This window comes from Pelobates fuscus, chromosome 2, assembly GCF_036172605.1.
Source record: "Pelobates fuscus isolate aPelFus1 chromosome 2, aPelFus1.pri, whole genome shotgun sequence".
NCBI lineage: Eukaryota > Metazoa > Chordata > Amphibia > Anura > Pelobatidae > Pelobates > Pelobates fuscus.
The window spans coordinates 166,530,909-166,553,490 of record NC_086318.1 but is presented as its reverse complement, the minus strand read 5'-3'; the positions used below and the strand labels follow the sequence as shown (position 1 = coordinate 166,553,490).

Below are 22,582 nucleotides of genomic sequence, written 5' to 3'. Positions count from 1 at the left end.
TACCCGGATACAGCGCCGGGATCCTCCTGATTAGAACCACCCCTACCCTTCCCATGATTAGAACCCCACCTACCCCTTCCACGCATATTAACCCCCTACCCCTTCCATGCATATTAGTAACCCCCTAACCACTTCCATGCATATTAGTACCCCCTAACCCCTTCCATGCATATTAGAACCCACCCTACCCCTTCCATTCATATTAGTACTCCCCTAACCCTTTCCAATAATTTTTCTACCTCCCCCTCCTCCCATCCATATTAGTAGCCCCCCTAAACCCATCCAATTATTTCTCTACCTACCCCTCTTCCCCTATCCTTATTAGTAGCCCCCCTAACCCTTTCCAATTATTTTTCTGCCATGTTAACTAACGCCAGTGCTAGAGTGCCGCCGTGTTTACATTAAAAGGCCTGCAGGGACAGGCTATAGACACCAGAACCACTACATTAAGCTGCAGTGGTTCTGGGGACTATAGTGTTTCTTTAATGTGAGGTAAATTAGAGATTAGTGCCACGAATAATATGCTAGATAGCCTACTTACAACCAGATGAGGATGATGATGGGCTCTAGCTGCAGTCTGGCTCCACTGGTCTGGTGTAGAACAGGCTCTCTGGAGGCTGTTTGTAACTGTGGTCACAAAAATCAATGTTCTGTGAGAACGGGAAGCAGCTCCATTTTTTGGGGGCCCTTTACACAGCTCAAGGTCTGGGTCCCAGGGTCCACCTTCACGTTCCACCAATAAGTTTGTTCACAGGGGGTGGAGTGTGTAGGGGATGTCCTGATATGTGTGTAAGGAATGCATTGTGTGAATCTGTGTATGTAAGGGATGCAGTGTGTGCGTCTGTAAGGGGTGCATTGAGTGTGTGTAAGGAATGCATTGTGTGTTTGTGTGTGCACGGGGTGCATTGAGTGTGTGTAAGGATGAATTGTGTGTTTCTGTGTGTGTAAGGGTGGCATGATTGTGTGTGTGTGTGTGTGTGTGATGGATGCCAATCTCTCTCCCTCGTCACTCTCTCTCCCCCCCGTCCCCCCCTTGTCACTCACTTTCTCCCCCCGTTTCTTTATCCCCCCTCCCTCCTAGTTTCTTTATCCCCCCCCTCCCTCCCCGTTTCTTTATCCCCCCCCTCCCTCCCCGTTTCTTTATCCCCCCCTCCCTCCCCGTTTCTTTATCCCCCCCCTCCCTCCCCGTTTCTTTATTCCCCCCCCTCCCTCCCCGTTTCTTTATTCCCCCCCTCCCTCCCCGTTTCTTTATTCCCCCCCTCCCTCCCCGTTTCTTTATTCCCCCCCCTCCCTCCCCGTTTCTTTATTCCCCCCCCTCCCTCCCCGTTTCTTTATTCCCCCCCTCCCTCCCCGTTTCTTTATTCCCCCCCCCTCCCTCCCCGTTTCTTTATTCCCCCCCCTCCCTCCCCGTTTCTTTATTCCCCCCCCTCCCTCCCCGTTTCTTTATTCCCCCCCCTCCCTCCCCGTTTCTTTATCCCCTCCCCCCTACCTGTGTTGTAGCGTGGCCGAGCTCTGTACTGTCCGCGGGTACAGGGAGCTTTTGTTTCCTGTACCCGGCGGACTAACAGGAAGTGCACACTCAGTGTTCACTTCCTTTTAGTCCGGCCGGGTACAGGAGACAGATGCTCCCTGTACCGGCGGACTATACAGGGCTCGGCCACGCTACATTGAGGGAGTGACAGGAGGGAGTGCTGAGCGCTTCCCTCCTGTCAGCCCCTCTCCTCTGGCTACGCCCGGGCGGTGCACCCTCATGGACGCACCAGCCCGGGCAGAGCTGCAGCCGCCTGAGGCTCTCTGCAGAGCGCTCTGGCGGCTGCAGCAAAAGGGGGGCCGGCGGAGCTGGGGGGGATTTCCCCATTACCTGTCCCCCCCGCATGATTTGCTGGGGGGGGATGTGTCCCCCCCCCCCCCCCGGTTGCTATGCCCATGGTTGTAGCCATCCATATTTGGTGGAATTGTCAAAAATTAAAGCCCTTTTGGGAACTAGCATTTAATATATTGAAAATTCTGACAGGCATCCATATGATATTTTCCCCTCAATTCGCATTATTACACCTTGACTGGCCTAAATTGTAAAAAAAATAAAAAAAAATAAATAAAAAAAAAATAATGGATATATAGTTACTCATATCCTGATGGCTGCAAAAAAATTTATTGTAAACTTCTCGAAGCAGAAGGAATCCCCAACGTGGAAAACACTTAAAACACAAAATTTCTTTTCAATTGAGAATGGAGAGAGAGCCCCTGCCTATAACTAAATATGGTTGGAATATATGGAATAACTTTATTCAAGAGGATTAGTTTATATTTATAAAATTGGATGGGAACTCCCTGAATAGTTAGTTGCTATTTATCACCTCGGGAAGTGCTCCTTCCGTCCCTCCGCCCCTTCCTCTTCCAATGATGTGAATAGGGTATAATATAGGAGTATTAAAATGGGAACCTCCTTCTGGTTTCCTCAATTGTATATTAATGTTTGAGACCATCATGTTCTTGTTATGTTTTTATGTAATGTAGTATGTTCAGGTCTATTTAAATCCAATTCCTCAATGTGTGTTTTGGACAATCAGGAAATGGGATAAATGGGTATTGGGAGATCATTAATGTATTGTATTTTGGTGACCTGTGATTGTAGGTCTTCTTTGAATATATGTAAAATATTGAATAAATATTTATAAATTAAAAAAATAAATAAGAAACATAGAATGTGACGGCAGATGAGAACCATTCGGCCCATCTAGTCTGCCCAATTTTCTAAATATTTTCATTAGTCCCTGGCCTTATCTTAGAGTTAGGGTAGCCTTATGCCTACCCCGTGCATGTATAAACTCCTTTACTGTGTTAACCTCTACCACTTCAGCTGGAAGGCTATTCCATGCATCCACTACCCTCCTAGTAAAGTAATACTTCCTGGTATTTTTAAACCTTTGCCCCTCTAATTTAAGACTATGTCCTCTTGTTGTGGTAGTTTTTCTTCTTTTAAATATAGTTTCCTCCTTTACTGTGTTGATTCCCTTTATGTATTTAAATGTTTCTATCATATCCCCCCTGTCTCGTCTTTCCTCCAAACTATACATGTTAAGATCCTTTAACATTTTCTGGTAAATTTTATCCTGTAATCCATGAACCAGTTTAGTAGCCCTTCTCTAAACTCTCTCTAAAGTATCAATATCCTTCTGGAGATACAGTCTCCAGTACTGCGTACAATACTCCAAGTGAGGTCTCACCAGTGTTCTGTACAATGGCATGAGCACTTCCTTCTTTCTACTACTAAAAAGAGGAGTGTATAATGAAGACAAAGGCAGAAATCACCATTTATCAACGATGAATACATACATAAATAACAAAAGCAATAAAGCTCCTTCAAAATAATTACGATTTCTGAATGCCTTGTTACAGTTCAGTGAATTAGTTTTACAAAATGCAAATGAGAATAAGCTGGTAGTGAAGAGATGTGTCGTATGGGTTGAAGAAAGTGCTTGCGATGGTGCTGACATTTCTGAGAATATAATTCAGAATGCATCTTGTACCTTTCCCAACATTCTCTGCTAGCTACTGGTAACGCTAATTGGACATTCATGTTCTGTTGTCTTTGCACTATAAAACAGATGCTTTCAAACTTGAAAGGTTACATTAGGCAACTTCAAAATCCCTAGATAAGCGAAGAAGAGATTCATTGTTCAAAGAAATGAAAGTGAAAATATATTATATAATATATATGACAACAATTGTCCAATCCTAGACAGACACTACACAGCAGAATGCAAAGTAATCCTTCCGAATATGCTGCTACATTTGTAAAAATGAATACAATAAAAAAAACAAAAAAAAAACGTTTAGTGCCAAACTGTAAGGATTTATATAGTGATTAACAAGCAAAATCTGAGAGCAGGAGCTTGAAAATCCAACTTACATGCATTGTTTAGTGACATTTGTCTGGTATACTTACTTCCCAATATTTTCAGGTAGCGCCTGCAGGGAGATGTCATTAATAGAAAGGCAGGTGAGGTTTTCTAGGTCTGGAAAACTTTCTGGCAACCTGGAGAAATAAAGACTTAATCTATTAGAAGGGATTTCATAAGTGAGCACATGAGTACAAAACGATTTAAATGTAAAGGGCCTGGAGGTAATTGTACATGCATGGCATAGTCAGAAATCACATTGTGCAAGCACATGGCTACCTAGTGAACATTTTATTTAGTATTTTATTTAGTATATGACAAAAGCTTGACAATTGGTTTGGAGATCTTTGGATTATGATACCAGATATATCCAAATGTGGTTTGCTTCACCTCTCTGCTTGGACAGACTTTCCCAACCTCCTGATTAATTACTTGATTTTAAACTTTTCTTAAGTTTAGCTTTTTGACTAACACCCCTTAGTATGAACTAGATCATTTTAGTTAAATGAGAAGAAGCAAAATAATGCATTAGATTCGACTGTTATAACAATTGCCTAATTCACTGGGGTTGTTGCTGACCAAAGAAAAAACATGTATTCCCGACACTATAGTGTAAATCTATTTAGGTCCTCAGCCCTGTTTTTACTTACCTTTTCTCCCTCACCGCGCTGGTCTTGCCACAGCGGTCTCACCCGCCATGTCTGAGATCACCAATCTTTATGATTTAAGCCCATCCAATGCTTTCCCATAGAATAGCACTGGGGGGAGGCTATTGCAAATTTGCTGCAAAACACTGCACTGTGCAAATCAGCATCTCCTCATAGAGATGCATTGAATCAAATACAGCAGCAAGCAACAATGTCTAAGAAAGTCCCAGCTGCTTACTTTAAAAAACAGGTGAAAACAGAACGAAACATTGGACAACTCTCAATGGACAATGAATGTGATAGTCCAACATCATCTTGGTAGTAGGGATGTGCTACAAAACCTATTTTAGATAGATAAATATTCATTATATTTTGATAGGATAGTTATCTATATTTGCATGAGCTTGGTGTAAAAGTGGGATTAAGTGAAAATGAATATATGAAAACCACAAAATAAAACTAATGTAAGAATCATGAGATGCTATTTTCAAACTCAAAACATTTCATGTTTTCAAACACAAAAGACATTCACATAAGAATCAGAACCCAGATGACAGTATTTTTTGCTAAACTCTAATTGTCCTTCTGTGTATATTTATATGAAATATGTGTTACCTTTGGCTCTGTACTACCCTATTATCAATATTTTTTTCTTGAAAGAAAAAAAAAATTATTTTGCTAAACCTAGCCATTAAATGCAAGGTCCATACGATGAAACCTAAGCTTTTTCTTTTAACCCCTTAAGGACCAAACTTCTGGAATAAAAGGGAATCATGACATGTCACACATGTCATGTGTCCTTAAGGGGTTAAACCAAAATAAAATAAGCACTCTCTTCAGTCAACCACTCTTTAAAATAAGTCAAGCCAGTTTCAAATGGGGCAGGATTAAAATTATATGCATTTTCCACATGCTACCTATGTAATTGTGGAAGTGAAATATGCCATTATGCTTTTCCCAGCCTATAACAATCCATACCTAGTTGGTATGTTTTAAGTAAGGGTCTGTAGTGACAGATCTTGCAAATTCCGTACAATAACCAAACTTACACAAACCTTTTTTACTTAGTTTTCAAAATAAAAATAGGATTATATATTTTATTTCCACATTTACCTACTGTACGTTAACTCGAAACTAGTACATAACGTAAGTAGGAATGTACAGTAGCCTATAAAAAACAATGTTTGCGTATTTACTGAACACCACACAGGGAGAACATGGAAGAAGGAAGGACTCTAAACCAGGGGTAGGCGTTCTTTGGCACTCCAGATGTTGTACGCTACATATCCTTTGATGCTTTGTCAGCACTATGGGATATGTATGTAGTTCACAATATCTGGAGTTCCTACCCCTGGACTAAACCATGGATGGATAGGATACAACAGATGCCCATTATACCCTTAAATTTGTTTTATTTTATTTTTAAATTGCTACAGTCAGGAAATAATATTTCCTCTAGGTGGGAATTATGTCAATATACAGAATCATTAAGGCATTTTTTCGGATGTAGACACATAACCAGAGTATCGGATTATTATTGCAACAAATACATATCCATCTTAAAAGAAAAAATAATGGAATGCTGATATAATGGTTGCAGAGAACTGCTGGGACTTATGTAGCAGTAGTCCTATTTCTCTTCCTTTTTTTCTATTTCCAATTCATAAACTTGTACAAAAATATTTGTGACAATTTAATGAAGTAATGCTTTAATAAATCTCCCCAAATGTACCATTGAGATAACGCTCATATCTCACTGCATGGCATTAGATTTTATTTTGCTATGCCTTAACACACAGGCTTCCCAGCCTTAGCAGAAAAAAGGAAAAATAATGGACTTGCAGCCAAAACTCTCCCAAAAGTTTGCTTCCATCTTTCACTGAAAGTATTATAGTACATCACTTGCTGCATATATCTCAAGGGCATGTTGACGCTGTAGAAATAGATTTTAATAAAGTTTTGGCACTAACATAGAAAGTCATGTACAGTCGAGTTCTCCTGAATTCACTGATAACTACATGTGTGCCAGTGATTTATCGCTTTCCTCGGATCAGACACACCTTAAAGTAATTCTCACTTGGCGTTTTTAGGCTTTTCACATTCAGGGGGGGCAAACAGGCAGTTTACCATACCGTCAAACAAATAAGTTGTGCATGATATTTTAAAGAAATTAAAATGACAGGTCCTTATTGTAAGGGAAATAGGAGAAAGTATATCAAGCAGAACTTGCAATAACATTTATTTCCAAACATTGCAAGGGAGGGACATAAACAGGACTGGTTTAATTAAAAATTGATGGTTTACATATCCGACAAATGTGCAGATTTGCCTTTGCATGTATAGATAGGAATGCTAACATTACTACTGTGGTTTTATGTTCGGTACTTCTATCCAAAGCATTCGCAGGGATCTAAACACAGTTGCATAGGCTTCAGGCCCTTTGCTAGAGCCTGCAAAATCTTCAAGTTCAAACGTGTGTAACTCTACAATTACTGTATGCAACAATGTATTTTTGGAATATTTAATGAACAAAAACTATTTTAATAATTAAAAAGATATTTGAACAAGTTTTCTACACATGATATCGAGCAGCATTGCTAACTTAACCAAGTCAGCGACAGAACAGCTGTAGATTTTTTTTTCCCCTTTAGGTTGGCACAGTCCTGGTTTACAAATGTTTTTAATGAAATGTCATGCATCCATCAGAGTTGAGAATGTGATTACCTCAATAGGACTTTCACTAGCATAGTGACCTACTTTTTTTTGTAACCGCAAGCCTATTATTGAAGAAGAAAAACTGCATATTTATTTTTAGCCATATTTCTCTAAACTAAAGATATGCTCGAAAAAAGGCTATGCACAGAACCGATCAAAGGGATTTATTAAATCACATTAACCTAAAAAGAGAGAATGCAGGCGCTTAAACTAGACTGTGGGAGTATTGTGACGGCATTGAGCTGGCCACAACTACCTTTGGTCAAGTAGAAAAATGGATACTGTGCTGCAATTTGAATAGATTAAATGTAAACGGGGAACCATCACTTCCCAAAATTTGTTTTAAAATTAGGGTTTATTTGTACCCTTTATTTAAAATGACAAAAATATTTATTATTTTCCTAGCTTCGCTTCTATACCTTCTTAGTTAGCAGTGTCAACACCCTATAGTCACCAGAACTACAGCTTAATGTTATTGTTCTGATGAGTATAATAGAAAAGGCAGTGTTTACATTGCCCCCAGAGACACCTCCAAGTGGCCACTCCTTAGATGGCCACTGGAGGGGCTTCTTGGCTCAGGGCTGCACAGTAAGCAGCCCTGCCGTTCAGTGTTTACTGCACCGATGGCTTCAAAGTCCTATTCACTTGGATGCTTTACCAAAATGATTACAGTTGGAGCAGACTTTCTGCTCTCTGTGAGTGGTTCCATTCATATTTAAATTTTTATTGCCTTACAATATTATTGCATCTATTTTAGTGTTTTGGGGAAAAATACACTTTAAGGTGGGTGTGGGTGTGGGTGTGTGGGGGGGGCTTACATTCTATAGGAGGTGGGGTGTAAAACACATTAGGACAGGAATTTGCAATCAAATAAGGTGGGCTGCCCTTTAGGAGAGGGCAAGAGACAGGTGTGTGAGGTAGGGGTTAGTCTTGGAGGCCATAAGCTTTCCTAAAGAGATGGGTTTTAAGGCACTTCTTAAAAGATGCAAGACTAGGGGAGAGTCTGATGGCGGTAGGCAGGCTATTCCATAGGAAGGGAGCCGCCCGCGAGAAGTCCTGCAAGCGCGAGTTGGCCGTACGAGTGCGGACAACGGACAGGAGGTGGTCACGGGCAGAGCGGAGAGACCGAGAAGGGACATACCTATGGATCTGTGAGGAGATATAAGAGGGGCTAGAGTTGTTCAGTGCTTTATAGGTGTGAGTTAGTACCTTGAATTGACTCCTATAGCATACAGGAAGCCAATGTAAGGACTGGCAGAGGGGTGAGGTGTGAGAGAAACGACTAGAGAGGAAAATCAGTCTAGCAGCAGCGTTCATTACGGACTGTAGGGGTGCAGTACAGCTATTGGGAAGACCAATCAGGAGAGGGTTACAATAATCCATGCAGGAAATTACTAGAGCATGGACAAGCTCCTTGGTAGTATCTGGTGCAAGAAAGGGGCGGATGCGGGCTATGTTTTTAAGATGGAATTTACAGGATATGGTGACATGCTGGATGTGAGGCTCAAAGGTGAGACCAGAGTCAAGTATGACGCCAAGATAGCGCGCTTGCAAGGATGGACTGATGTTGGTACCACAAACTTGAAGGCAGAGCGAAAGAGGAGGATCAGTATTAGGAGGAGGAAAGACAAGGAGCTCAATTTTTGAGAGATTGGGTTTAAGAAAGTGGGAGGACATCCAGTCAGAGATGGAAGAAAGGCAAGCAGTGACACGTTGCAGGACGGCAGGGGAGAGGTCCGGGGAGGAGAGATATAGTTGGGTGTCATCAGCGTACAGGTGGTAGCGAAATCCAAAAGAGGTAATAAGTTTGCCAAGAGAGGCAGTAAAAGAGAAAATAGAAGGGGACCAAGGACGGAGCCTTGGGGGACTCCAACCGAGACAGGGCGAAGGGAGGAGGCATCATTAGAAAAGGAGACACTGAATGAGCGTTGGGAGAGATAAGAGGAAAATCCTGAGAGGACAGAGTCACAGAGACCAAGCGATTGAAGAGAAGAAGGAGAGCATAATCAACGGTGTCAAAGGCCGCTGAGAGGTCAAGAAGAATTAGTATGGAGTAGTGGCCTTTGGATTTAGCTGCGATTAGGTCATTAGTAACTTTGATAAGGGCAGTCTCTGTAGAGTGGAGAGGGCGGAAACCAGATTGAAGGGGGTCAATGAGAGAGTTGGAATTGAGGAAATGAGACACACGGGTAAAGACAAGTCTTTCCAGAAGCTTTGAGGAAAAAGGGAGCAGGGATATGGGACAGTAGTTAGAGGGGGAGATGGGTCGAGGGATGTTTTTTTTTGTATAGGTACTACAGTGGCATGTTTAAGGTCAGCAGGGACGATGCCAGAAGAGAGCAAGCAGTTGAAGATGGGTGTTAGAGAAGGCACGAGACAAGGAGAGAGAGATCTGATAAGGTGAGATGGGACAGGATCGAGCGGGCAAGTGGTGGGGCGAGAGGAGCAAAGAAGAGCAGCCACCTCTTGGTCAGTAGCTGGGGAGAATGTCTGAAGGGTAGGAAAGGCATGATCTATGTGTGATTGAGAAACAGAAAGGCAAGGAGGGGAGAATTATTTCCTTAGCTGTTCAATCTTGTCAGTGAAGTAACATGCAAAGTGATCAGCAGTAAGGTTAGTTTTGGGGATGGCCACAGCAGGGCGAAGAAGAGAATTAAAGGTGTCAAAGAGACGCCTGGGGTTGCGGGAACATGAACTAATGAGAGAGGAAAAAATAGGACTGTTTGGCAAGGGTATGAACACAATATGAATCTATAATGGAGAAAGTCTGATTGGGTACGAGACTTCCTCCAGGAGCGTTCAGCACAAAGGGAGCATCTTTGCAGGTAGCGCGTTGATTTAGTATGCCATGGTTGGGGGCGGGTCCTCCTTGAGGTGCTTGTTTTGAGTGGAGCTGCAGTGTTCAAGGCAGATGTAAGAGTAGAGTTATATATGGAGATGGCCAGTGAAGGACAGGAGAGGGAAGGGATGGACAGCAGTTGTGAATCAATGTCAGCTGACAACTGTTGGAGATCAAGAGAATTAAGGTCCCTCCTGAGTTGAGGGGGGTTAGGCTGAGGTTGTTGGGTGAGGGGGTACGCGAGAGCAAATGATAAGAGGTGGTGATCAGAGAGTGGATATGGAGTGTTGCAGATATTAGATACTGTACATGCATAAGTGAAGATTAGGTCAAGGGTATTGCCAGCTACATGGGTGGGAGAATTTGCCCACTGCGATAGCCCGAGGGAGGAAGTAATTGAAAGTAGTTTAGTGGCTGCAGAGGACATAGGTGGGTTTATAGGAATATTGAAGTCCCTGAGAATTAGGGATGGAATGTTAGAAGAGAGGAAATAGGGTAGCCAGGCAGCAAAGTGGTCAAGGAAGAGAAGAGGGGAACCAGGGAGACGGTAAATAACAGCAATGTTAGCAGAGAAGGGTTTGAAAAGGTGAATCAAGTGTATTTCAAATGACGGAAAAGAGAGGGAAGGGGGGGTGGGAAGAGGTTTAAAAGAGCAGTGAGGGGAGAGGAGAAACCCAACACCACCACCTTTACATTCAGAGTTTCTTGGGTTGTGGGTAAGTTGGAGACCACCGAAGGACAAAGATGCAGGGGTGGCAGTGTCAGAGGGGGAGAGCCAGGTTTCTGTTAAGGCTAGTAAATCTATTGAACGAGAGATGAAGTAGTCATGGACAGCAGTGGATTTAGTTATATTGCAAACAGAGCGTGCATTCCAGAGGGCAGTATTGAAGGAGGATTTAGAGGAACATGAGATGGGCATGAGATTAGTGTGGATCATTGGGTTAGTATGTGCTGAGTTTGTTGAGAGGGGACCGGGGTTTGAAGAGATAGATATATATACACACACACACACACACACACACACACATACATATATATATTTATATACACACACACACACACACACACATTTATTTAATTTTTTTTATGTTCTACTTATTGGAATAAATTTGTCTATTTTCACTTAAAGTCTTGATTTATTTTTCTATATATCTACAACGTGGGATTGCACCCAGGCATAAATCAATTTCTTTTGGAGAAAGGGTGAGTGCCAAGTTATCCATTTTGTTTATATGTCTCTGGGTGAAACGTCGCACCTGCTTGAGCACCCCCTTCATTGCAAATCTACTAAATAGTGAATTATTTCCCTCAAGACTTTCCTTCGTGTACAATGGAAGATTTTCTGGATAAAGCCAGAGAATTACACAAATCTGCTGAAACACTATATCTGAGGATCAAGCAAATGCTATTTTATGGCCACAAACTTCTAAAGACCTCTTTCATACAAACACAGCTCAAGATCTGTATAATGACCTTTTGAAATTAAAGAAACGCGAGATAGATCTAGACCTCCATGGAGGGTTTATCTCTGACTATCATAGGGCTAAAAGAATACCGAGAGGCTTCAGGGTCAGGAATGCACCTACTATTGGGAGACAAAATCCTGAATTCTGTAAAAAGCGGATGCTTATATCCGAAAAGTGTTCCCTGGATTGGATGGTGATTGTAGTATAAGAGGTGGGTAAAGAGCTAATTTTTGTTAAGCAGTCAATTCAAAATCTTGAAACTGTAAACACTACAACACTACAAGCACCATCAGCTACCACCCAAATGCTTAAACTCCAGGATGAAATTATAAATACAAAAACAAATTAATTGGACAAGGTAAATAATGACTAGAAATACCACCAGGTCTACAGATGGTTAGGAGGTGCCCAGGACAGCTACAGACCCAACATCAGATTTTGAACTAAATTACAAAGCCCTCATTTAACACTATTGACGCCAGTTCAGGCGATTCCACGTCGGATCCAGACTCCAGGGATGATTTAAAGAGACAGACCTCAGATTCTTTTTTTAGAAAGAGGTAAACACCTGGACGAACCTCCAGATCCAACATGTATCAACACTCGAGGCGCAAAAAGAGCCGACTGATAGGGCGGGGAAAAATAACACGAAAAAAAAAAAAACCACAAACCGCCCAGAATGAAGAGATGACAACGGTGTTCAATTTATCAAATAAAATGCTCAAATCTGACCACTACTCTATTAAACAAGGCCCTATCCTTTGTCCCTGTGGCAAAACCCGATTTCAAGATGGAAGTTGAACTGTATAAAATACAAAGAACGCTGTACAGTAATGAAATAAAAAAATATCCAACGCAGAAAACAACTCATCTTTTTCCAACTAAAAATAAAAGACATTCGGACGGCAAACGGCAAACTCAATTAAAACATTCATTCAAACTGTTAAGACTGACACTGAAAAAAACATCAAATACCCACCACAACATCACCAGAATTTAACTCCAGGTGAAAAACTTGCCTCAAATGATCTTAGACAAGATCCTAATATCATAATCTGTTCGGCGGATAAGGTTGGAGCTACGGTGATACAGTCAGTCATACTGCCAATACCGAAGTGAAATTCAGAGGCAACTAAATGACACCCAGACATATACAAGACTTATGTTTGATCCCACAGCCAAATTTCAGAAAAGAATCCTAAACCACATTGAATTGGGTTTACAACTAGAATATTTGGATACTTGGACGGCTCAATACTTAACAGTTGAACACCCTAAACATCCGGTGTTATATACGCTGCCTAAAATTCACAAAGACCCATTACGACCACCAGGGAGACCCATAGTCTTGGCCAGGGATGGTTTACTTGAACCGATCACGAAATATATCAACACTTTCATTAAATACAGCATCATGGAACTACCCACATGCCTACGCGATACACAAGACTTAATGTCTAAAATCCAGTCATCACCGTCTGTGGATTCCACATCCCTGCTTGTCACTATGGATGTCCAAAGCCTGTGCACCATTTTACCCCATAATAAGGTGTGCAGGCTTTGAGGGATATCCTTGTTGAATCTACAAGATATGAGGGACCGCCGATCAAAAATCTTCTAGAATGTCTTACTATTGCATTGACTTGCAACTATTTTAAATTTGAGAACCAATTCTTCCTCCAAGTTTCTGGAACTGCGATGGGGCAGTGTACATTGATCTTGAGGAAGATCTGAATGGGTCAAAACGTCTGTCATTTTTTTTGATGTACTACTTATTGGAATAAATTCATCTATTTTCACTTAAAAATTCCTGAGAGTGCATCTCTTGATTTATTTTTCTATATATCTACAACGTGGGATTGCACCCAGGCATAAATCAATTTCTTTTGGAGAAAGGGTGAGTGCCTAGTTATCTAATTTGTGTGTGTGTATAGATATAGATATATAGAGAGAGACAGAGAGAGAGAATGAGAATATCACGGTTTAGTGCCTATATCACTTAAATATTGTCTACTATCATGCACCTGCATGTCAAACTGGTTTTCTTACAGTCACTTGTTTACCCACCGTAATGCTGTGTGGCATATTCCGAATCATCCAAATTAATAACTGGTGAACTCAAAACCAAATTTAGCACAAATACCACCAATGTTTAAACATTTCCAAAGTGGCTACTGCAGTCCGTGTTTCCACCTAGCATACGTTCTCTTTTATTGAGTAAAACCTTTGTGAAATGTCAAATCATCACCTAGCTGCACAGTGGATACCAAAAGCAGTTACTATAAATAGCAGTAATTGCTAGTAACAGCTTACAACTTAAAATAAGCCAATATAAACATTTACACCAGAATTTATAAACACACACAGCTGTCATTCTGTGCCTTGTGCTATGTCGGTACATATAAATTCTGCTGTTCTGTGTTTCTCCTCCTTGTCTCTGACTGTTATTCAATTTGTAAATCTGTTCCTATCATATGGTCTCTTTTGATCATTTCTAACATTTTCTGTCTCATCCTACTTTTCCCATCTGTGTCTTTTTTTGCCCGTCAGCGTGCATCTCTTTTCCTTTTCTGTACTAATTTGCTTAAACAACTATTTTATGTTACTCTGCATAGACCAAATGATTTAATTTTCTTGCTGGTCTCTGCAGAGCTCATTAAGGCTTCTGAGTGCTATTTCCCCTTCTTTAGTGTTTTTAAAGCACAAAGCAGGCATTAGACAAGTATAGGAACCCTCTGTGGAGTAATCTACCCATGATGCTGTGCAAACCAAAGTTTGACTAAACCAATGACCTGAGATTGCAGAACCACTGCTTGCATCATCTATTTATCTATGACTAAAGTAATTATGATGTCAACAATACCAGAAAGAAAAATATCTCTTCTACCTAATGTGCATTTAGTTACTGGGAAAGGTGACAAAACCTGTCATTTCAGAATATTAGTCTAGCATCAATATGCTTTATCAGAAATGATGACATATTTAGATCATTGTGTCAAACTTAAACAATGTTACATGATATGGATACCTTTCAAACAGAAGCAGCATCATTAAGTTGTCACATCATGTTGCATTGTTAAAGACAAACACTATTGACATACCCTTCTTGACAGCATATAATTGACTAAAACAGTTTCTACAGAGAGCTTGGCAAAATACAAGCTTTTAAAGGTTCTGAAGATGCGGTTTCCAAAACTATATTGGGTATGGATAAGGTCATCAACAAAAATTGCACTTATCTGAAGTGGCTAAATGTACGCACATAGATCAACCACTTATTATAGATGCAATAACACAACAAATAAAATAATGAAAAAATTATTTTGAAGTTGGACATATTGTGCAACACATCATTGAAGGCATGGCTCCATAATTACAAAGTACTCCAGAGTAGTCCAATTGCACCAGAATTGCCATGACCACATCAAACACTCCATGCTAGCACGTGATGGACTCCCTGTCAAGGATGATGGCTGCGTATGAGTGCCTTGAGGAAGTCAGGTTAATCCTTGGCTGTAAATTTATTAGCTCAAGTTTCTACATTTATTAAATATGATATTTTGACTGGGGCGTGGCTGACTGAGCAGCAAGCAAGACGTGCTGAGACGGAGCTCCACAGAAGAAACTAATCAATAGAGGACAAAACCCTTTAAAAAGCTCCAAAAAGCAACAAGCAACGACCCTCCACCCAGCCGACACGATGGGGCGCAAAAACAAAAAAACGTACACGCAAACATCCCGCAATATGCCCGACATCAGGCTCTCCTTCGAAAGACCTACTGCACGAGTCGCTCCCAAGATGGCGCCTGCGGAGCTGAGTGACAGCGAGGCCTCTGAGGCATCACAAGAGACGGAACAACCCACCGGCACTAACCCCCGCAAGCTGCACTAACCGTGAGTCGAGCTCCGACAATGACTCCTCACCGGTGACCAAGAGGGACATAAGGGACCTCCTCTTGGAAATGAGGCAGGTCTGGAAAGCTGACTTAAGAGCAACACAGGCTGAACTAGGAACCCTGTGCACACGAGTTGCGGACGGGGAAACTAGAGAGAGCCAGAGACCAAGAGCTGAAGACAGCACAGAAGGAGATCCAAGTGCTCACCCACCAAGTCCAGACACTCACCAGAAGTGTGACAGTGCTAGAAACAAGGCAGAGACGGAAGAACATCAGACTTTGCGGAGTGCCGGAACAGATCTCAGGCGAGGAACTCCTGCCCTCCTACACCGCCTGCTGCACCACATGGGAGCCAAAAGAGACACTAACCCGGAGCTGGTGACTGCAGCGTTCCGGATCAGAAAAGCTGCAACCGCCCCAGAGGAAGCCCCTAGAGACATTATAGCTGTCACTAAGGACATTGCAGCTAGGTCCATTATAATGTCACGCTCTAGAGAGCTCAAAAGTGTCAGATTTCAGGGATCGACTGTAGCTATATATGGGGATCTCCCGTTCGCGGTGCTGGTGGCCAAAAGGCAACTAGCACCTGTGGCACAACAACAGAGAGGCAGGCATCAAATATAGATGGGGAGCGGAGGGCTACTTAATTACTCAAAAGGGCGGAGAAACATTTACATTAACCCCCCACGGAGACCAAGCGGCATTCCTCCACAGCCTGCAAAGGTCCAGTACTGACCCAGTGGCGGCCCATAAGGCCAAGACCAGCACAAAACGCTAACACTCCCCACCTGACAAGCAGGGCACACCACACGACCGGTACACGACCCAACCGGCACCCACACAGGTTCCAGGGAGACTCTTCATGAGACACAGGACATAAACCTGGCTCGACGGAGGAGGGCAAGACCGTAAAGGGCCAATAGACACATGATGGACATACTTCTCCTAAACCTAAGAGCAACGCAGACAAGATACCATGTATATAATTGATGTTTGAACCCTTCTTCCACCATGTAACAGACCCTGTTAGGAGGGGAGACCCCAAGCCGACGGCGACTTACACATATACCAATCTTTGAAGCAGGTCCCCACAAGAACCCTTACCGACATAACGCCCACAGACGTACTACATAGATGCAATACTATATAAATAGATTGAATTAAGCAGTTGTTAAATTGTTTATGTCACTATATTTCTCTCATACTGTGATTCAAGTGTGTTTTGAGTGAGAAAACTCAATAAAATAAATATAAAAAAAAATAAAAAAATATGATATTTTTATATTTTAAATGTTCTTATTTACAGCTACTTTGTCTCTTTTAGTCATCATTGTGAAATAAAATGATTCATTATATTCACATGTATTATGCTAATTTAGTAAACTCTCTCATTACCAAATAATCGCTGACTGATATTTTTAATAAATACACTACTTCATACAAATGAAACAATTTGACTTCAATTCTAGTTGAACATTGATCTGCCTATAGCAAGTAGTCCCCACACAATACTTTAAAGCAATGTCCTGACAATGCATGTAGTTTGGGAACAGGAGCCATATTTTGCAACTCTGATGAAAATAGTCCGCTTGGTGAATGTGTTCATTAGAACACTATAATGAGACACACACTGACACACTCCTCTGTAAAACAAAAAAAACTGTACATATATTTGTAGGGACAACATTTTTAGGTCTGACTAGCAGCATGGCAGTTTAGATGGGTCTTCGTTTGCATCATTTAGGTTTGCAGATCCGTGCAAACCAAACTGTAAAATGTAAAAACTAAAGGAACTAATCGTAGCTGGTCTTTGTAAAAAGTATGCCCCATCCAATACTCCCAAACATTTTTATATTCAAAATTCAAATGCACATTATTTAGTATGATTTTTACATTTTGTAAAAATAGTGATGTACTGCCACAGGTGTATGGGAGGAAATCAATACAAGAGGCCACATATACATATATACTGTTTAAACCAACTGGTCTAATTTGAAAGCTGAGCTTCAACAAACACAACTTAAAGGAACAGTCTAGGCACCAAAACTACTACTACTATCGCGTACATTTTCCTGAGCCAGTTCACTGGCTAAGAGCATGACCTGATCCATTACTAAATTTATCAAAAATGACTAGATGGTTTGACTAGTTACATAGGGGGTGCCATGGCAATCCAAGCACCATAACCACTACAGTGCACTGTAGTGTTTATGGTGCTTAGAGTGTTTCTTTAACATAAACCTGTCAGTCACAACCTATTTTTTAAAGCCGAGATATTCAAAAGGGTGGTCTGCAAACCAGTTCTGCAGACAATCACTCATTGTTCTGCAGACTACTCCTGATTGAGATTGATTTAAAGACAACAAATATCTTACAAATATTACCTTGTTAGTGGATTGCCACTGAAGTCAGCCACTTTGAGTGCTTTGCAAAACGAGATGCTTTCTGGAATTTCAGGAATATCTGAAGAAAGAATGTACAGTGGGTCAATAGGTTAGTTCCGGTAGACAAATTTAGAAGTTAGATATCCATGTGTTACACCTGCTAAAAAGCAACCGTGGGACAAAACTTATAGATGCCTAAAAGCGGTGCCATCACACACACACAAAAAAAATAAATAAAATAATGCAGCTAGTAATAGTTTAACAAGCTCATCAACAGTTGCACAAAACAGCACCAGCATCTCAAACTATTACCCTTGGTGTAAAAAGCAGACTGCTAAATAAAGAGAATTCATCATGGAAACCAAGAACAATGTCTCTACAGTACTTTGTACTCCACCCACAGCGATTTACCTTGAAATATGACCAGGCATCCTAATTCTACTATATAGTTCACCATTTAATACATAAACCTATACAAAAACTCATACTAGTGCATCAACCATGGATATTGCATCTGTAAGCCTGTTTTCAATCTATACATTCCAAAGCATGAACCACAAGGAGAATAGAACATGATGCCACCTCACACACCGCCCCTTAGTGGGAAAATGTAAGCACCATGTAAGCACCAAAATGTAAGCACCATAAGAACTTTAGCTTAAAGGAAACCTATATTCCTGAAAATAGTCGTTATTTCAGGACTATAGGTTCTCTTCTGTACACACCCTTTAATTTAAAAAAAAATAGATTAAAAAAAAAAAAGATATGGTGCTGGGACACATATTGCTGCAGCTGCCTGATCCACCTTTAAAGACACAATCCATTGTTTCTTATAGAAAAGCAATGGATGGGAACTAGGAATTTGCTGCACTCCTCCAATCAAATGTTGCTATCAGCAGAATCTGTTCTGGAGCAGAAAGTGCCTCTACTGGCTGCCTTCCTGTCTGTCTGTATTCAACCCTGCATTGCAAACATTGCAGTTAAAAAACACACACAAAAAAAATCTGCAGTGTAAAAACCTTGTAAGATCAGATTTAAAATAAAACCATTTTCCCATCGAGGCTGTGTGAGAGTCACAGCCAGTGGAAGTGGGCCTAGGGCTGAAACAACAGAAACAAAAGGGATTTAACTCCTAGAAGTAGCTGAACTGAAAGCATGGCGGACTTGGAGAATTTTTCCAGTTCAGCTATTTTTGCCTTAAATATGAAATTCACTTTCAATTCTCATTTTAGTGCAACCAGTGTTTGTCGTTAAGTGGCTACTAAAAGAGACTGGACATACCCCATTTGCAATACCTTGAGTTGTTTACTATTGCAAATGGTATGCCATCATGTGGGTAATTCTCATTCCTGGGATACCATACGGTCTCAAAGGCAATGTAAACAATCTGGGGAATTTCAATGTGAAAAAACTGAAACGCAAGCCTTATATTTGATTCTCTAGCTTTTGAAAACACAATAAAACCTGTACATAGGGGGTACTGTTTTACACGTGAGACATCGCTAAATACAAATATGTGTATTTTATTGCAGTAAAAGCAAACAGTATTCTGACATTCACAGTTAGAATGACACGTAGAACAAAAAAAAAAAGTTCTTATTTTCTCCCATTTGTTTTTACATTTTATTCATATTAAATTATGTTTCATAGCTAAATATTTGATGTTAAATGAAAGCCCTGTTTCCCCTGAATAAAATGATATGTAATAAGTGTGCACTTAATATGAAAAAGGTGAATTACGGTTGGACAGACACATAGCGCAAATGCCAGGTTTTGTTTACGTTTTATTTTGATCACCACGTGTACATTTGTCTCAGTCCTTAAGGGGTTAACCTATTATTTAATTAAGTTAGTAGTAGAACAGAGAGAGGAGGGGTTTAGATGGATGATGCTGGGCACAAAATTCATAAACAAAAGGAATATTTCACAACACTAATGGAAAAAACAATGATAGATGTGTTACTGCTCCATGCAAACTATGAGCAGGAAAATGAAAATACATTGCAGGTGGCTTTCTGACACAGTAAACATATTCTCGAATTAGAGGGGGAAAAAAAAAAAAAAAACTGGCTTAATTATACCCTGAATAAATTGCGCTCAGACTAAATGTGTAAGTCTTTACACGGTTTGACCACAGCCCCGTAGTTTAATATTTTATAATAAAAAGCTGAATAACCTTAGATTGTATACAGTGAGAATGCCTTGGGTATTTTTGGATGTGAGAGTAAATGGCTGCAACTATTTTTTAGAAAACATGTACCATGCCATGTATTTTTGAAAGTAAAAAGCAGAGAAATATAACAAACCACTTAGATGAGCAATTTCACTATAGGATTTGGATTGAAGTCAATACAATTTGCTTACATAATGATGTCCAGTAGCTTAGATGAAAAGATTATTCACAATGTCAATATTGGAGATGAGACAAGTTCCAAATGAATATATATTGCTTGCCAACACAGCCATTTCCAAAAACTAAAATGCTTCAAAAATAGAAGGATTTTGCGATTTTACACAGATATTTTCCCATGTAAGTGGTGCTAGATTTTTATGTGTTTATGTAAAACAACTAAAATAGCTTAAAGCAGATCCCACACAAAGAAGTGGTACTCAGAGCACCAACATAAATGTTATGCATGTTATAGCTATTGGTCTAAATAATAAGTGATATTTTTGCATGCTCAGTTTTGACAAAAAATGTGAACAAAACAAATAAAAATGTTTTCCCTTATTTTGCATTTCAAATGGATACTATATTGCTAGAAATACAAATCTGTATTCTTGGCACTATGGCTTCCTCTGTCTCTACCCCCTTACACTCCCCCACCCCCGTAATGAATGTGAGGGTTAATAAACCTTTACTGTACTTACCCAATTCCAGCGACAATCTCTTACGGCACTGGGTCAGCGCTACATCCCCTCCAACCTCACTTGCGAGCGCATTAGGTACTCATCATACTGCAATGCTTTCCTATCGGGTTTTCTCTGGCGTTGGATGTCCGCATGCAGAGCGTGAGGATGTCAGTCAGGTGACAAAAAGTCGCCTAGCAAGCAGGAAGTGCCTTTAGTGGTTGTGTGATTGACTAGAGGCAGTCTTTACCCTGTAATAGAATTATTGTAATTTCTCAGAAACTGCAATAATTAACATTGCAGGGTTAGAGGGACAGGGTCTCTGCACCCAGACCACTTCAATGAGCTTTAAAAAAATACAATAAAATAAAAAATAAATATTAATAATCTGGTGCTTGGACTATTGCTGCAGCTGCCCGATCCACCTTGAGCAAAAGTGGTCTGGGTGCCTATAGTGTCCCTTTAACCCCTTAAGGGCCAAACTTCTGGAATAAAAGGGAATCATGACATGTCACACATGTCATGTGTCCTTAAGGGGTTAAACCTGCTTCCTATGTCCCACCTTCTCCACTGTATATATCCTACTCCAGAACAATAGCTCAAGAACATACAGCACCGAGAGCAACCAAAAATGAATCACAAGAAGGCACCATAACACTAACACACAGGACACTCTGACAGATCTCAACAATTTTACTACAAGCTAGTCTGATGCAGTTTTGCCAATACTGCAGTTTTCCTGTCAAATTTGAACATTTTTAGTGCCCAACAAAGGGTAAGTTTTTTAAGGGTGTGGGTAGTATTTTTTTTGTGGGCCTTTTTATTTTACTCTGCAGAAAAACTGCAGTATATGCTGACCCTAGTAGTCTAACCACAACTGAGACGTCACTTCCGTCCTCCTGTGGGCAGGGTAGGTTGGCTGGCTGAAGAGACCATTGGACGGGAGGAAGAGAGGAAGAGTACAAACGTGTCGTACAAACGTGTCACACACACACACACACACACACACACACACACAGAGTGAGCAACCAGTGAGTGTGTGCAAGTAGAAGCATCCTGTGGTTACCTTTGTGTTGTAATGATTATTATGGAGACATTTTTAGGTGCAGTTGGGTTATTTTCAGGATACCTTTTTCAGCACAATTTGACTATTTTTTTGTCTACGTTTTCGGTGCAATGGAGTCAGATTTTTGTGCAGAACTTGGCAACACTGGTCTGATGCAGATACTGTTGGATTGTCACTCACAGTCAACAGAAAGAAAAAAGTAGCTATTGCAATGTTTGGTAACATTTCATTGTTGTGCTTTTTTTATTTGTATTCAAGTTCAATAAGTCTACACACATTCTGTCCCCTCCTCATTTGCAGCGTTTCCCCATATTCTTCCAATAATACAAATGTACATTACATCAAGAAACAATGCAACATGTTTCTGGGAGTTGTAGTTTAGCCAACAAGTTTTATAAATATAAAACATATAATTAAACTACAACTCTCTAATGAGACCAAGATAGTACGATTAGCACTTGTAATAGAAAGTGACTTGACTAGGGCATCCGGCTTGTCTTAACATTTCCTGATATGGGCAGTACCCATTGCAGGATTTCTAAAGCATGGGGATTTTTTTGCAAAAGCATCAACTGCACATTACTTTATCTTATTTTGTACATCCATGAAACGCATTAAAGAATCTCCACACGAGTGTTCCTTTAAGGGGGTAATATAGGCATCAAAACAACTTAAGCTGTAGTGGTTCTGGTGACTATGGTGTCCCTTTAAGCTAAATACAATGGTTCAGGAGTCTATACCCTATCCCTGCAGTGTTCGCACTGTAAACACTGCCTAATCAAACAAAAGGCGGTATATTAACAATGATGCCTAACAA

The 22,582-nt window shown here is 40.6% G+C and overlaps 1 protein-coding gene across 1 annotated transcript in view; it reads right to left on the bottom strand.

The window, feature by feature from the left end:
- Window positions 1-22,582, bottom strand: part of LRRC1 (leucine rich repeat containing 1) — a 102,175-nt gene that overhangs the window by 39,983 nt on the left and 39,610 nt on the right. The window contains exons 3-4 of the mRNA XM_063442932.1: window positions 17,850-17,928; window positions 3,950-4,039 (exon numbers count right to left, since the gene is read on the bottom strand). Coding sequence (XP_063299002.1) covers window positions 3,950-4,039; window positions 17,850-17,928 — 169 coding nt within the window. The remainder of the gene's footprint in view (window positions 1-3,949; window positions 4,040-17,849; window positions 17,929-22,582) is intronic.